This window comes from Salvelinus sp. IW2-2015, linkage group LG4q.1:29 (genome assembly GCF_002910315.2).
Source record: "Salvelinus sp. IW2-2015 linkage group LG4q.1:29, ASM291031v2, whole genome shotgun sequence".
In the NCBI taxonomy this organism is placed as follows: domain Eukaryota; kingdom Metazoa; phylum Chordata; class Actinopteri; order Salmoniformes; family Salmonidae; genus Salvelinus; species Salvelinus sp. IW2-2015.
The window spans coordinates 75375399-75389414 of NC_036842.1; the positions used below are offsets into that span (position 1 = coordinate 75375399).

The 14016-nt window shown below is 43.5% G+C and overlaps 1 protein-coding gene across 1 annotated transcript; it reads right to left on the minus strand.

Moving 5' to 3' along the window:
• Positions 1–7399: 7399 nt before the first annotated feature.
• adm2b (adrenomedullin 2b) lies at positions 7400–13805 on the minus strand. Its single transcript, XM_023985691.1, has 3 exons — positions 13702–13805; positions 13204–13446; positions 7400–8639 (listed from the first exon to the last, which is right to left on the minus strand). Exons 2-3 carry the CDS (start codon positions 13302–13304, stop codon positions 8207–8209), a joined length of 534 nt encoding a protein of 177 aa, XP_023841459.1. The 5' UTR covers positions 13305–13446; positions 13702–13805; the 3' UTR covers positions 7400–8206.
• Positions 13806–14016: the final 211 nt, after the last annotated feature.

A 14016-nucleotide genomic window follows, 5' to 3' on the forward strand; every position in this document is an offset into this window, starting at 1 on the left:
GGTGTGGGGCTGTGCTTTGGCAACGTGGTGGGGTTATATCCTGCTGTTTGGCCCTGTCCGGGGGCATCGTCGGACAGAGCCACAGTGTCTCCCGACCCTCTGTCTCAGCCTCCAGTATTATGCTGCAATATTTGTGTCGGGGGTTAGGGTCAGCTGTTATATCTGGAGTTTTCCCTGTCTTATCCAGTGTCCTTGTGAATTTAAGTATCTCTCTCTTTTTCTCTTTCTCTCTCTCGGAGGACCTGAGCCCTAGGACCATGCCTCAGGACTATCTGGCCTGATGACCTTGCTGTCCCCAGTCCCACTGGTCGTGCTGCTGCTCCAGTTTTAATTGTTCTGCCTGCGGCTATGGAACCCTGACCTGTTCACCGGACGTGCTACCGTGTCCCAGACATGCTGTTTTCAACTCTCTAGGGACAGCAGGAGCGGTAGAGATACTCTGAATGATCGGCTATGAAAAGCCAACTGACATTTACTCTACCGACCTGTTGCACCCTCTACAACCACTGTATTATTATATTATTTGACCCTGCTGGTTCATATGAACATTTAACATCTTGCCATGTTCTGTATAATCTCCACCTGGCACAGCCAGAAGAGGACTGGCCACCCCTTGTAGCCTGGTTCCTCTCTAGGTTTCTTCCTAGGTTTTGGCCTTCTAGGGAGTTTTTCAGAGCCACCGTGTTTCTACACCTGCATTGCTTGCTGTTTGGGGTTTTAGGCTGGGTTTCTGTACAGCACTTTAGAGTATCAGCTGATGTACGAAGGCCTTTCATAAATACATTTGATTGATTGATTGATTGGAGTTGACCATCCTAGACCTAGATCAGAGATAAAACGAACTAAATTTAGAATGCTGTGTTGGCAACAGCTGACTAAAGACAGTGCATTCAGATGAAGAACACGCAATGTGCAGTTAAGAACATTTACACGATAACACTTTTTGCAACTGTAGTATCCTTAAAGGCTTCTTAGAATTACGACTCATGAGACTTACGTACGGTTTAGTATTTAATTGTAACTTAATATACATTCTCTTATGCACCTGGCTTAAACTACCTGAAGCTTTCTTAATCATAGTTAATAGGCAGACATAGGAAATAGCTACGGATAGCGGGAAGCAAACCCCCGTCTTGAGTCAATACTGCCATCTATTGGTTAACATAAATATACCAGGTTACTACATTCCCCCCCTTTAAAGCTAATAACCCAATGTAATTCATTTCTGAGCTATGCTATATTCTTATTACATTTTGTCAAAAATGATCTCCTTTAGGATCTGAAAAAGTCTGCCGGACGTCTCTCTCTAATAGAGCGTCTCAGAGGTGGTGTAGCTGGTGCCACCAGATCTTCACCCCTTGATGGTGAAACAAAGTCCTTTTGTGGAGACTTCACAGGAGGAGGTCGTCCCGGACTGGTGGTCTCAGGAAGTTGAGCATTGTTGGTCTCAGGTGGTTTGTCCAACTGCAACTCTGGGGAACGTTCCAATGTCCTGTCCTGCTCGTTTAAGAATTGATCCAGATCTCCGGATGGAACTGGAATTCGAGCTCGGTCTTATCCACGTGTCTCCTTAGTCTTTGTCCACTTCCGATGATCACAGTATAAGATACTGGTCCTGAGCAATCCTCAATGGTAGCTGGAATCCATTTAGGACCAAACCCATAGTTTCTTGCATAGACATCATCTCCAGGTGAGAAACTTCCGAGTTTGGCTCGGGTGTCATGACTCCATTTTTGATTCCATTGCTTTTGTTGTATTTTCATTTTCAGGTCTGGTCTGATGAGATCCAAGGTTGACCTTAACCTCCTTGACATCAACATTTCTGCAGGTGACAACCCAGTCGTAGCTTAAAGAGTAATCCTGTAGCTAAACAAGAATCTTGACACCTTTGTTTCAATGCTGGGCCCTTGCATCTTCCTCATCCCCTCCTTCAAGGTCTGAACTGCACGTTCTGCTAATCCGTTTGAAGATGGGTGAAAAGGGGCCGACGTTACATGCTGAATTCCATTTTGTTTCATGAAACTTGTGAATTCAGTGCTTGTAAAACAAGTAGCATTGTCACTAACCAACATTTGAGGCAATCCCATAACACTGAAGCTTTGTCTCAACTTCTCAATCGTAGCGTACGATATTGACGTGTTCATGGGGTAAAAATCCATCCACTTTGAATGAGAATCAATCAGCACAAGGAACATTTTTCCTAGGAAAGGTCCAGCGTAGTCCACATGTAGTCGTGTCCATGGTTTTTCTGGCCATTCCCATGGATGTAATGGCGCGGTGGGGGGTGACTTCCTGTTACTCTGACAATCTTGACACCGGCTAACCTCATTTTCCACATCATGGTCCATCTTTGGCCACCAGACATATGACCTCGCTAGGCCTTTCATTCTCGACATACCTGGATGCGACTGATGCAACAACTTCAGTAGCAACCCCGCCCTTGTGGTGAGATAACTACTCTTGAACCCCACAGAAACTACTCTTGAACCCCACAGAACACATCCATCTCGAACACTCAATGCCAAGCGGCGAGTGTAGTAAGGCATGATCTGAGGCTCTGTCACTGTAGGCCATCCTTTCAGGATAAATTCGTGCACTTGTGATAACGTCACATCCTTTGAAGTCCATTGCCTGATTTGTGCTGTGTTCACCGGTGCATCACCCAACACATCGATCATCAAAACCTGGTCATTTTCTTCTTCCTGAATTATGATTTCTGGAACAGGCAGCCTACTCAGAGCATCAGCATTCCCATGGTATCTACTTGGTTTGTAAATTATTCTGTACTCGTAGGCCCTGAGCCACACATTCCAACGTTGAACTCTTGGAGAGACCATTTGTGGTACTGGCTTTTGTTCATGGAACAGAGAGATCAGAGGCTTATGATCRGTCACAARAGTGAATGTTCTCCCGMACAAGTATTTGTGGAATCTCTGTATTCCGAATATGACAGCCAGTCCTTCCTTGTCCAGCTGAGAGTACTTTTTCTCCGCTGGCGACAACGTTCTTGACATGAACCCYATAGGTTTCTCMGCACCATTCTCCATCCMGTGGGATAGCACCGCCCCCACACCATWCGATGAYGCATCACACGATAAGATGAGATCTCTGTCTGCTGAGTAGTGCACTAGCACMTCAGCTGATTGCAGTAACACCTTTGACTTTGCAAAAGCTTCTTCCTGTCTTTCTGACCATTTCCAGGCCACATCCTTCCTTAGCAGTTGATGTAGAGGAGCTAAGAGGGTAGAGAGGTTCGGGAGGAAGCGATTGTAATAGTTCAGTAAGCCTAGATAGGCTTTCAGCTCTGTAAGGTTTGTCGGAGCTGGAGCTTCCACAACAGCCCTCACTTTAGCTTTGACAGTGTGTAACCCCTTGGCTTCCACCTTGTGACCCAGGTACTGCACTTCATCAGCTAACAGTGTACACTTGCTCCTCTTCAGCCAGAGACTGGCATCCTCCATCCTCCTCAAAACTTCACCTAAGTTTCTGAGATGTTCCTCCTTCGTGACTCCCGTGACAAGAATATAGTCGAGGTAAACTGCTACCTTGGGTATCCCCTGCAGAATTCCCTCCATAGTTCTTTGGAAGATAGCTGGTGCAGAAGACACCCCGAAAGGTAAGCGTTTATAGGTAAACATCCCTCTGTGGGTGTTTATGGTCAGGTACTTCTGTGAAGCTTTATCCATTAGCACTTGCTGATATGCGTGACTCATGTCCAGTTTTGTAAACTGTTGCCCTCCGGTTAACGTTGAAAGCAAATCCTCCACTTTGGGTATGGGGTACTGCTCCAGAGAGGAAACTCTATTTACAGTCAGCTTATAGTCACCGCATAATCTGATTGAACCATTTGGTTTTAGCATGGGAACAACTGGTGCTGCCCACTCAGAAAACTTGACAGGTACAATTATATCCTCTGCTAAGAGTCTGTCAATTTCCACATCCACTTTAGGCTTCATGGCATATGGAACTGATCTTGGCCTATAGAATCTGGGAGTAGCGTCAGCAGCAACATGAATGGTAGCTTGGACCCCTTTTAATGTCCCTAGCTCTTCTTTGAAAATACACTCATGCTTTGAAAGCACCTGCTGTAGTGTCAATGTCTCTGTGGTGACATGTTTGATTTCATCCCAGTTCAATTTTATTTCCTCCAACCACCCTCTTCCTAGTAAGCTGGGGCCAGTACCTTCCACTACTAAGAGAGGCAGATTTTTCTTTTGTCCATGATATTCCACTTGAACATCAGCAACTCCAATCACAGTGATCTTCTCCCCTGTGTACGTTTTGAGTTTAATGGGGGTGTCTCTCAGTTTAGGCACTTCAACGGTTTTCCACTTCCTATAGAATTGGGACCTGTTCATGAGAGTGACACTACATCCTGTGTCTAGTTAAAACGGTACCTTCAATCCATTTATTCCCATTTCCACAATGAAAGGCTCCACCTTCTTCATATTCGCCCCCTGTACACTGTACATTGAGAATGCTTGCTCTGCGTCTGCGCACTCACTTTCACTTTCTATCACTTGATTAGAGTGGTAGCTAGAGTGTCTGGAGGTACTCGGTTTTCTGTCCGTCCTCTTTTCTGCAGCCCGTGGCTTTTTTTTTATTGCGGCACGCCCTCGCAATGTGGCCTATTATCCCACATGCATAACACTTTTCGTGTTTGAATTTACAGTCAAACGCTGCGTGTTTGCCTTTGCAACGATAACAGTCTCTATTGGCTGCTGCACCATGGCTTTCTGTTCTTTGAAATTCTACGCGCTCAGCGCTGCTCTCTTTTATTGTATGGCACGCAGTTGCGCCCCTTGCCTGCAAATCCAGTGCATTTCTATGGCCTGGGCCAGTTTGAGTGCATTCTCAAACGTGAGATTAGGCTCTGATAACAATCGTATTTGTATCCTGTCATCATTAATCCCACACACCAGCCGATCGCGTAGCATTTGCGATAATGTATTCCCATAGTTACAGTCCAATGCTTGTTTTCTCAACTCAGCCACATATTCCCACACTGATTCGATAGGTTTTCTCATGCGTGAATCAAACTTGAATCTTTGTACTATTTCACTGGATTTGGGGTTGAAGTGATTTTTTAATAGTTCGACTAAATCTATGAATGACTTTTCTCCTGGTTTATCTGGGCTCAACAGGTTTCTCATTAAGCTGTACGTCTGTGCACCGACAACGCTTATGAGTATGGTTTTCTGTTTAGCGGCATCAGTTATTTCATTAGCAGCAAAGAAATGTTCCATTATTTCACAGTACTCCTCCCATTCCTGATTTTTAGGATCAAATGGTGGTGGCGAGCCTATTGTTGCCAAAGCCATCTTTTCCGATTCTTTCTCCCCTCACACAGTCAATAATTTGTCCTACCCGTATCCAGGGAATCAATCCTTCAGAATCTTCCACCGTTCACTTGAGTCTCACCTCCCGCACTCAAAAAAAAAAATCCAACGCAGTTCTCCATAGTTATCCCCATCGCCAAATATGTAGTATCCTTAAAGGCTTCTTAGAATTACGACTCATGAGACTTAAGTACGGTTTAGTATTTAATTGTAATTTATAATTACATTCTCTTATGCACCTGGCTTAAACTACCTGAAGCTTTCTTAATCATAGTTAAATAGGCAGACATAGGAAATAGCAACGGATAGCGGGAAGCAAACCCCCGTCTTGAGTCAATACTGCCATCTATTGGTAAACATAAATATACCAGGTTACTACAGCAACTTTGCAGTATTCTTTTATTTTTTGTGTGTGTTATTTCTTACATTATTAGCCCAGAACATTTTCTGTGTTATTACATACAACCAGAAATAACTTTTGGATATCAGAGTGGCGGTAACCTTTTTATGTAACCTTTATTTAACTAGGCAAGTCAGTTAAGAACAAATTCTTATTTACAGTGACAGCCTAGGATCAGTGGGTTAACTGCCTTGTTCAGGGGCAGAACAACAGATTTTTACCTTGTCAGCTCGGGGATTTGATCTAGCAACCTTTACGGTTACTGGCCCAACGTTCTATCCACTAGGCTACCTGCCACCCCACTACCTGCCACCCCTTACCACTCAAATGAGCCCAATATATTCATTTTGACAATAGGTGTTCTGACGGTTAAAGCACCTGGGATGTTAGTCCATCTACTGAGGTCGGATTGAGTTGATTTGGGCATTCTGTAAAAGTTTCTGCCAATGGTTTTATCTAAGGAATGAAGTATATATACTCCCAAATATTCTAAAGGGGAAACGATTGGGATTCCATAAAAGTAGAGATGGAGCCCTCCGTTGGGGTCTTGAGAGGCAGTAGGCTGATTTGGTTAGATTCATTTTATAATTTGAGATTAAGCTGAATTTCTCTATGATCTTCAATGCGTTTGGAAGCGATTGAGATACATTGTCTAGCAAAACACTGTCCACGTATAATGAGATGGAGTGATCACTAGATTTTAGGCAAATTGGTGTTATTTCCTTTGACTGACAAATTGTCTGGGCCATAGGTTCCATGAATAATAAAAATAGCATAGGAGAAATCGATGATATCATATTTAAGTCATTTCTTGCAGAATTGTGATTGTGGTTCTATGGTATTGATCTGTCAGCAGTATTCTATTCAGCCAAGCTCATACCTTTATTCTCATATGGTTATTGACTGCTGGTCAGCAAGTATTCTATCAGAGTATCTTTATCTCTATGATATGATCTGTCAGCAGTATTCTATCAGATTAACGAGTATCTTTATCTCTATGGTATTGACTGTCAGCAGTATTCTATCAGAGTATATTTATCTCTATCAGCAGTATCTTTACATCTTTGGTATTGATCTGTCAGCAGTATTCTATCAGAGTATTCTTTTATCTCTATCAGAGTATCTTTATCTCTCATGGTATTGATCTGTCAGCAGTATCTATCAGAGATCTTTATCTCTATCCAGAGTATCTTTATCATCTGGTATTGATCTGTCAGCAGTATTCTATCAGAGTATCTTTATCTCTATCAGAGTATCTTTATCTCTATGGTATTGATCTGTCAGCAGTATTTTATCAGAGACTGAGAAAGAAGGATACTGGACGTACGCACGCACATGCACACAGACTAGAGGCCACAGTGTGTGAGACTTGTTTCCATGCAGCCCTGGACCACCTCATACACTAATGGTGATTGGAGATTGAGAAAGTGACCTACAGAGATGCAGCCGTGATGACCCCAATAATTACTCACAGTGAACTAGATCACGCAAGAGGAGCGAGGTCACATCCTGTCACACTGACCTTTGACCTTGACAGCAGTACAGATGTGTGTGTTCTGTATCTATAGTAGTCATTGATTAGCTTGTGCAGGAAGTTTTATCGTGGACATGGAAAGTGGTGGCTGATTCTCTGTCACACAGACACAACACACTCACAAGACACATTTAAACACATACTCTTTATTAAATATGACAGCTTATACAAAGATATAGACTAAGATGAATAAAACAGACAATGTACATTTGGGGAAACATTTCGGCCACATTCGTTTCACTGGTTTAGTCAGTGAAATATTTACAACAAATAAGATTGAATAAATTTAAGATTAAACAACATATCTTTAAACGTTCAAGTCATAGCAAACATAAAACAGTATTTACTTTAAAGTGCTTTACGGGTTTCTAATACACTTGACCTAGTAGCTCACTAGACACATCTAACATAGGAAATAAGAGCTACATATCAGACTTCATGGGACGACATGAGATTAGGAAGGTTCATAGGGCGATATGGGACTGTGAAGCTTCTTAAGGCTGTTTCGGACTATGGGGGGCTGTGACTGATTAGAGCCTGTAGAAAAGGACATATATTCTAAACTTGAGAGTGAGAGAGTGAGAGAGAGAGAGATAATTGAAATTGAGAGTTTAGAGACACACAAGAATATAGGGATGATCATGGAGGGGATTGTAGATCAGCTCAGCTCATTGGGGACAGAAATAATGACTCTCTAACTCAGAACAACAAGGTATTACAGACCTCCTTCCACCCTACCCACAGTCAGCACTTAAAACTCTAAGTTTCTTCCACCACCTTGCATCTGACCCACATTCTGCCGTTAGCTGTGTCTGTGTATAGGTTGTTGTCTTGTTCATAAATGTATTCAGATGTGGCTCTGCCTGTGTGTTGCTTGTTGATTACGTTATTCAGCTGTAGCTGTGCCTGTTTGTTGGTTGCCGATAAAGTTATTCAGCCGTAGCTGTGCGGGCTACGGGGGTTGATGGGGGAGGAGTCTTGTCTCCCACTCTGTCCAATCAGCTGGTAGAGTCGGTGACTGAGGTTCTGAACTTGACAGGTTCCCAGGACACACCCCACCCTCATCAGCTGACCCTGGCCACGCCCACCGCTACCATTGGCATGACGGCGACCCCGTGACGTCCCCTCTCTAGAGAGGTGGTAGTTCTGGCCAGGCAGTGGACTGGATGGCTTTGCCAGTGGGCCTTCATGGTCAGGCATTAGGTTAGACTGCCTCGGGGGTCCTTTAGGGAGCAGGGCCCTCCAGACGGCCCATCTGTTTCTAAGGGCAACACTGTCGTCCAGGGCAACAGTCGGGGTGACAACCGTCGCCATAGTGAGAGACGAAGACAACCAAGGTGTCCAGGAGGTTCTGGATAATATAAACCTAAGAGAGAAAGAGAGAGATAGTCGCATACATGCCGCAAAAACACGCACGCACACACACACACAAACACACACACACACCCCAGTCAGGTACAGCAGTCAGGTACAGCAATTACTACTTGGATTTCTGAGTGTAATTTGAGCATTGAGACGAGGAGGAATGTTTCACAGACACACTCGGAACAGGTAACCTGAGGAGAACTGAGAGAGGCAGAGAGCGAGAGACCTCGCTCCAGAAATATGCTGTGCAAGAACCTCATATTCGAGACACAAATGAACTTGGCTTTTTTAATATACTGTATAGGAGAAAATGTCCAGTTATACAACTCATACAGTAATGACAGTCATGCTTATTAATGTTTCTATATTTAAGTTAAAGCCTTACGAGACATTTCTAGGGATTCATTCAATGATTGCAGTCTCATATGATTAGTAATGTATTTACAGTTAATCAACAACACCTCTTTGTTTTTTAAGTCTTAAGAAATGTCTAAACAACACACACCAGAGAAAGAGTGGGAGAGACTTCCTGAGACCTACTCAGTCAAGAGCCTCTACTCCTCTTCTCTATTTTAATGCTTCATCTTTTATACTTAGGCTTTTCACCTCCCTCCCTCCCCTCCTTTCTTGTCTCTCACTCTACTACAATGGCCTCTCCCCTCGTTTCCCCCCCACGCTTTCTCTTCATTCCCTCCCTCCTTTATCCAGCAGTCTGAGTGGCAGTAAGAGGCTGTCTGATGAGTTGGGTGACCTGCCTGAGCGATTATGCAACACACACACACACACACACACACACACACACACACACACACACACACACACACACACACACACACACACACACACCTGTCTCTTATACACATCTAGATGTGTATAAGAGACAGCACACACACACACACACACACACACACACACACACACACACACACACACACACACACACACACACACAGACACACACACACACAGCCACCTACCCACCAAAGACAGGCTGTACTCAGTGTACGAATTACCCTGAATGAGCCATGAGCTCCCATAAAGGCAACAAAAGTTAAACTTTGGGTCGGGGTCTAATTTAACCATTTGATTTAAATGCAATTTTGTACTGCTTCAGTGGTAAATATGAAAATAAAAACGTATTCTAAATTGAACGAACACGCCCACCTCTCTGTCATGGTTTAAACTGTATTTCGGCCACTTTTCATGTTTCCCAACTTTTCTTTTTACAAAAAAGACGCATCAATTAATTCAGGTTACAATCGTTGAATGTCATTACACTTTATGGTGTTGTGTAACAGCTGTGTCTTTCCATTCATCAAACGGCGAGTGCACAGTGGACTGTTTGGATGCTGGAATTATTTTGCAGTGGACGAATGTGCGCAAGTAGCCTAGTTTTTGAAGGAATTTGTTTGACAATCACATGAAAACATCATGACTGGTTGCGTTCATGCCACATTAAAAGTTATTACATTTTTACAGTTAAATTGCCGTTTTTATTAGGTCCATAAAAAAATGGGTGCACCTGCAAGTGTGTCCACACATACGAGGTCCCGTGAAAAAAATTGAGGCCCCTCCAAATGTCATGATATAATTCACTTTGACTGTACTGCTAAAACAGTCCTTTTCTGTGTCTATCCATCTGTCAGCCTGTGTTTGTAAGTGCGTGCGTGGATCACACAGCGTGTTGCAACATTAGTGTTTATGTTACCTGAACCCTTTTACACACTAAATAATATTAGTCATGAATGGGAATATGGCCTGTGAGTGTTGATGACAGGAGACACCGTGTCTGCTTCAGAGTCTCATTCATCTCTTTCATCTGACAACCTACACACACTGGCGCACGCATGCCAAACAAAAGTAAAAGCAACTCTGACTGGTAACATGAAAGTCCATGGTTTAGTTCTATGTAAAAGAGACCTAGCCTGGAATCCAAAGTGAATGTCTCCCTGTTTCACTACTATTACACTTCACTGATTCAGTCTGGCTTTCCTCCAATAGAAGGCCATTTTGAATAATGCAGAAAGTAAATGGTCCAATCAGCATCTCCTCAGAAACTATGGTAGGTTTTAGCAAGACTTAGTTGGAGGAGGGTGATACTAATTCAGGTCTTGGATCAGGTGACTCCACTGTACGATGGGCTAGCCAACCCTACCTCGTTAGCACCCTTCCATCCCTCAATTGTCTTCCTACAGATGCCGTCATTCTAATGAGACGAGTGTGCATAAACTATATCAACTCATGGAGGGATTACGAACAGTCCATGTTCTCATTACTCTCTATGCCATTTGCATGTGTACTGTAGCTGTTATTTTATTGCATTAGTTGACAAAATGCAGATTTCACTGTTATTGTTTAGTTTTACTGTGACACTCTAGAAAAACAAGCTTTAGGTATGAGCTCAAACCATTTTCAACACCATCTGCCCAAACTATAGTGTATGTGAGGTAATGTAGGCTGGTATGCAGGCCTATCTTTAATATCCAGTAATCCAGTGTGTTATTCAGTCCTCTCTGAAGGGACATCAGGACCCCGTGTAAAATGGCTGCCATATTAAACCACACAGGTAAACGGTCACAGAGACACACACATTCTCTCTGTTTCCAGACCCTCTGGACATCAGTGAAATGTTAAACGTTAGCTGTACATTAGTAGGACAAACACGTACACCCTACACCTGACTTCCTGGCAGTTATAGTGTTTTCTTATGCTCTATGCACCATTAAGACACACACCTCTCTACCGGTTTGGAGAGCCAGGACCACCTGGGGATCGTGTCAGAATAAGGTCGTCTCCTGAAGAAAAAGGCGCTTGGCACCAAAATGTAGGCCACTGATCAACCACCACCCGCTACTTGTGTGTGTGTGTGTGTGTGTGTGTGTGTGTGTGTGTGTGTGTGTGGTGTGCTGTGTGTGTTGTTGTTGTGTGTGTGTGTGTGTGTGTGTGTGTGTGTGTGTGTGTGTGTGTGTGTGTGTGTGTGTGTGTGTGTGTGTGTGTGTGTGTGTGTGTTGTGTGTGTGTGACATATGATTCCCTCAGATTACACAGACTCACAAAGAATTTGAAAACAAATAACATTTTGATAAACTCCCATATCTATTAGGTGAAAGAGAGAACGAGAGAGAGGTGGTGACGGCCCCCTCTATGTGACTAATAACGATTGACTGGTGTAGAAATAAAGATAAAGTTTGGGTGGAGAGAATGAGAAATGGCTACTGTTTCTGATCAAATGATAAAGTCTGCAGAGATCTGATGAAATACTGATTCTAGCATCAGACTACTGTACCTGATCACTACCTCTGAATATGGAGGGGCTGTGTGTATGCGTGTGCGTGTGCGTACGTCCATTTGTGTGAATAAAGAGCTACTCTTGCATTCCTCCCAGGTTAGAGCCCAGCATGAGCCCTGAACCAAAGAGAAGCACACACCAACCATCTTTCACACACTAACCCCCTCACAACCACTTCAGATGAGAGAAACACTACTTCCCTACTTCTCCTTTCTCTCCTCCGCCTGTCCTTTTCAACTCTTTACATGTCTCATTTATTTTACATTTTAGTCATTTAGCAGACACTTATCTAGAGTGATTGGTTCCCCGTGGGAATCAAACCCACAACGCTGGCATTGAAAGCGTAATGCTCTACCAACTGAGCCACACAGGACCTGTATCACTGTAAGACACCCACCACATGCACACGCACATACACATGTGACAGGTTATTATAAAAATGTGTAATGTTAGGTGGAGGACTGGAGTTGAGAAACACTGTGGTAAGATACCATAACTAGCACCTGCTCCATTAGTTAGCATTCAAAACACAGCTTCCAGGGAGATACTGGTCACTACAGTAGGTCTCTGATAAAGCTATTTACTTCCTACTGTAAACACACACACACAAACACAACTGTACACACAACACTGAGCAACACACTGCCCCTCAACCTTCCCTCACAAACTGAGGTGTTAATATTGTGTATCAGTGTTCCCAATCCTTATTAATCACAACGGAAACAAACACACACGCACACACCCGCACAGCCCTCCACCTCCCTCTCATTCATTATACAGGGTCATTCTTCCGGGGGCTTTTAGAGGAATTACCTCATTCTGTTGTTGTAACCTTTTCACACATAACTTACTGCCACTGCAATGGCCAGACAGAGAGCGAGGTTAGGGGCAGGGTGTGTGTGTAAAATAAAGAAGATGGGGGGGTGTATAATTTATGTTCCATCTCTCCCTTCCACCTAATACACTGAAGCAGACACACACATCGCAAAGACAGATATGATGAACCAAACAGTGAACATAGAGATTGGCCCACAGCTCTGTCTGGATCAATATCATTAGTTCATAATGTCTCTTCTTAAATATGTTGCATTATGGACTGCTTGATCTCCATCCTTCAAAATAATAATAATGCAATGACACCTTATTTTGCCTTGCACCCTCACGTCCTAAAACCTAGGACTAGCATACTGTAATTTGATTGATTTACTACAGTAGTCTAGAGGTTTGTAGCAAAACGATGTTATATCAGTCACAGTGATAGTGTGAAGTGGCCGTACCTGTGAGGCTGTGTCCGGGCTGGCCGCGGCAGGTCCAGGGTGTGTGTCTCCACGGTTAGCAGGCTAAGGCAGCAGAGCCATGCCGGGAACAGTGAGGGCATAGCGGCAAGCGGGAGTCACAACCGTCGGGTACAGGTTACAACAGGACAGAAAAGCTCAACTGAAGAAAAACTCCACTGTTCTCAGGCAAAGGCAGAATCTCCCCTCACTGAGGAATGGTTTAGTCAGCGCACCTGTTGAAGTCTAAAAGAAACAAACGTGGAATTGCTTAAATTAAATAACTATCAGTATATCATAACTAAGGTATTTAGTTGTAAGCTAATTGCGTGACAAAATAGCAGCAATTTTGCGAAATTCAATGTCAAAACGATGCATCAAGATTTCATGACAAAAACATTTAAATCAACTTTTCAACTGTTTAAATTATTCAGAATAACGCTTTCCTGATTGAAAATCACCTAAACAAGATTATATTAACAGTCCTAGTAGGCTACTAACCTAGTTTGGTGTTAATAATTATCAGTGGAGTCTCGGTTGCGTCTTGCGGGTTCAGACAGAACTCTGGAGATGATAGTGCGCTGGCATGGCGCGCCTTTATAATTCGGGAGCAGGGCCTGATTAATTCAGGGGCTTAAAGGGCTGAAGCCCCGGGACCCCAGCCCGTAGGGGGCCCTTGAGGCAGATAATTTTTTTTAAATATTTTTTTTACTGCAACCGCCAACCGCAGGAGCCCGCTTTCAATGAGTTTAGATAGCCTGCTGCTGCTAATCACCAGCTGTGGGAGGAGAGGAAGTGGGGGGACCCTGCTTTGGT

Excerpts from the sequence above, each read along its gene's own strand:
- adm2b (XM_023985691.1), bottom strand. The coding sequence starts at position 13,304 with ATGCCCTCACTGTTCCCGGCATGGCTCTGCTGCCTTAGCCTGCTAACC. Across the intron at positions 8,640-13,203 it reads GCCCGGACACAGCCTCACAG|GTTTATATTATCCAGAACCT; the intron begins GTACGGCCACTT and ends TTTCTCTCTTAG.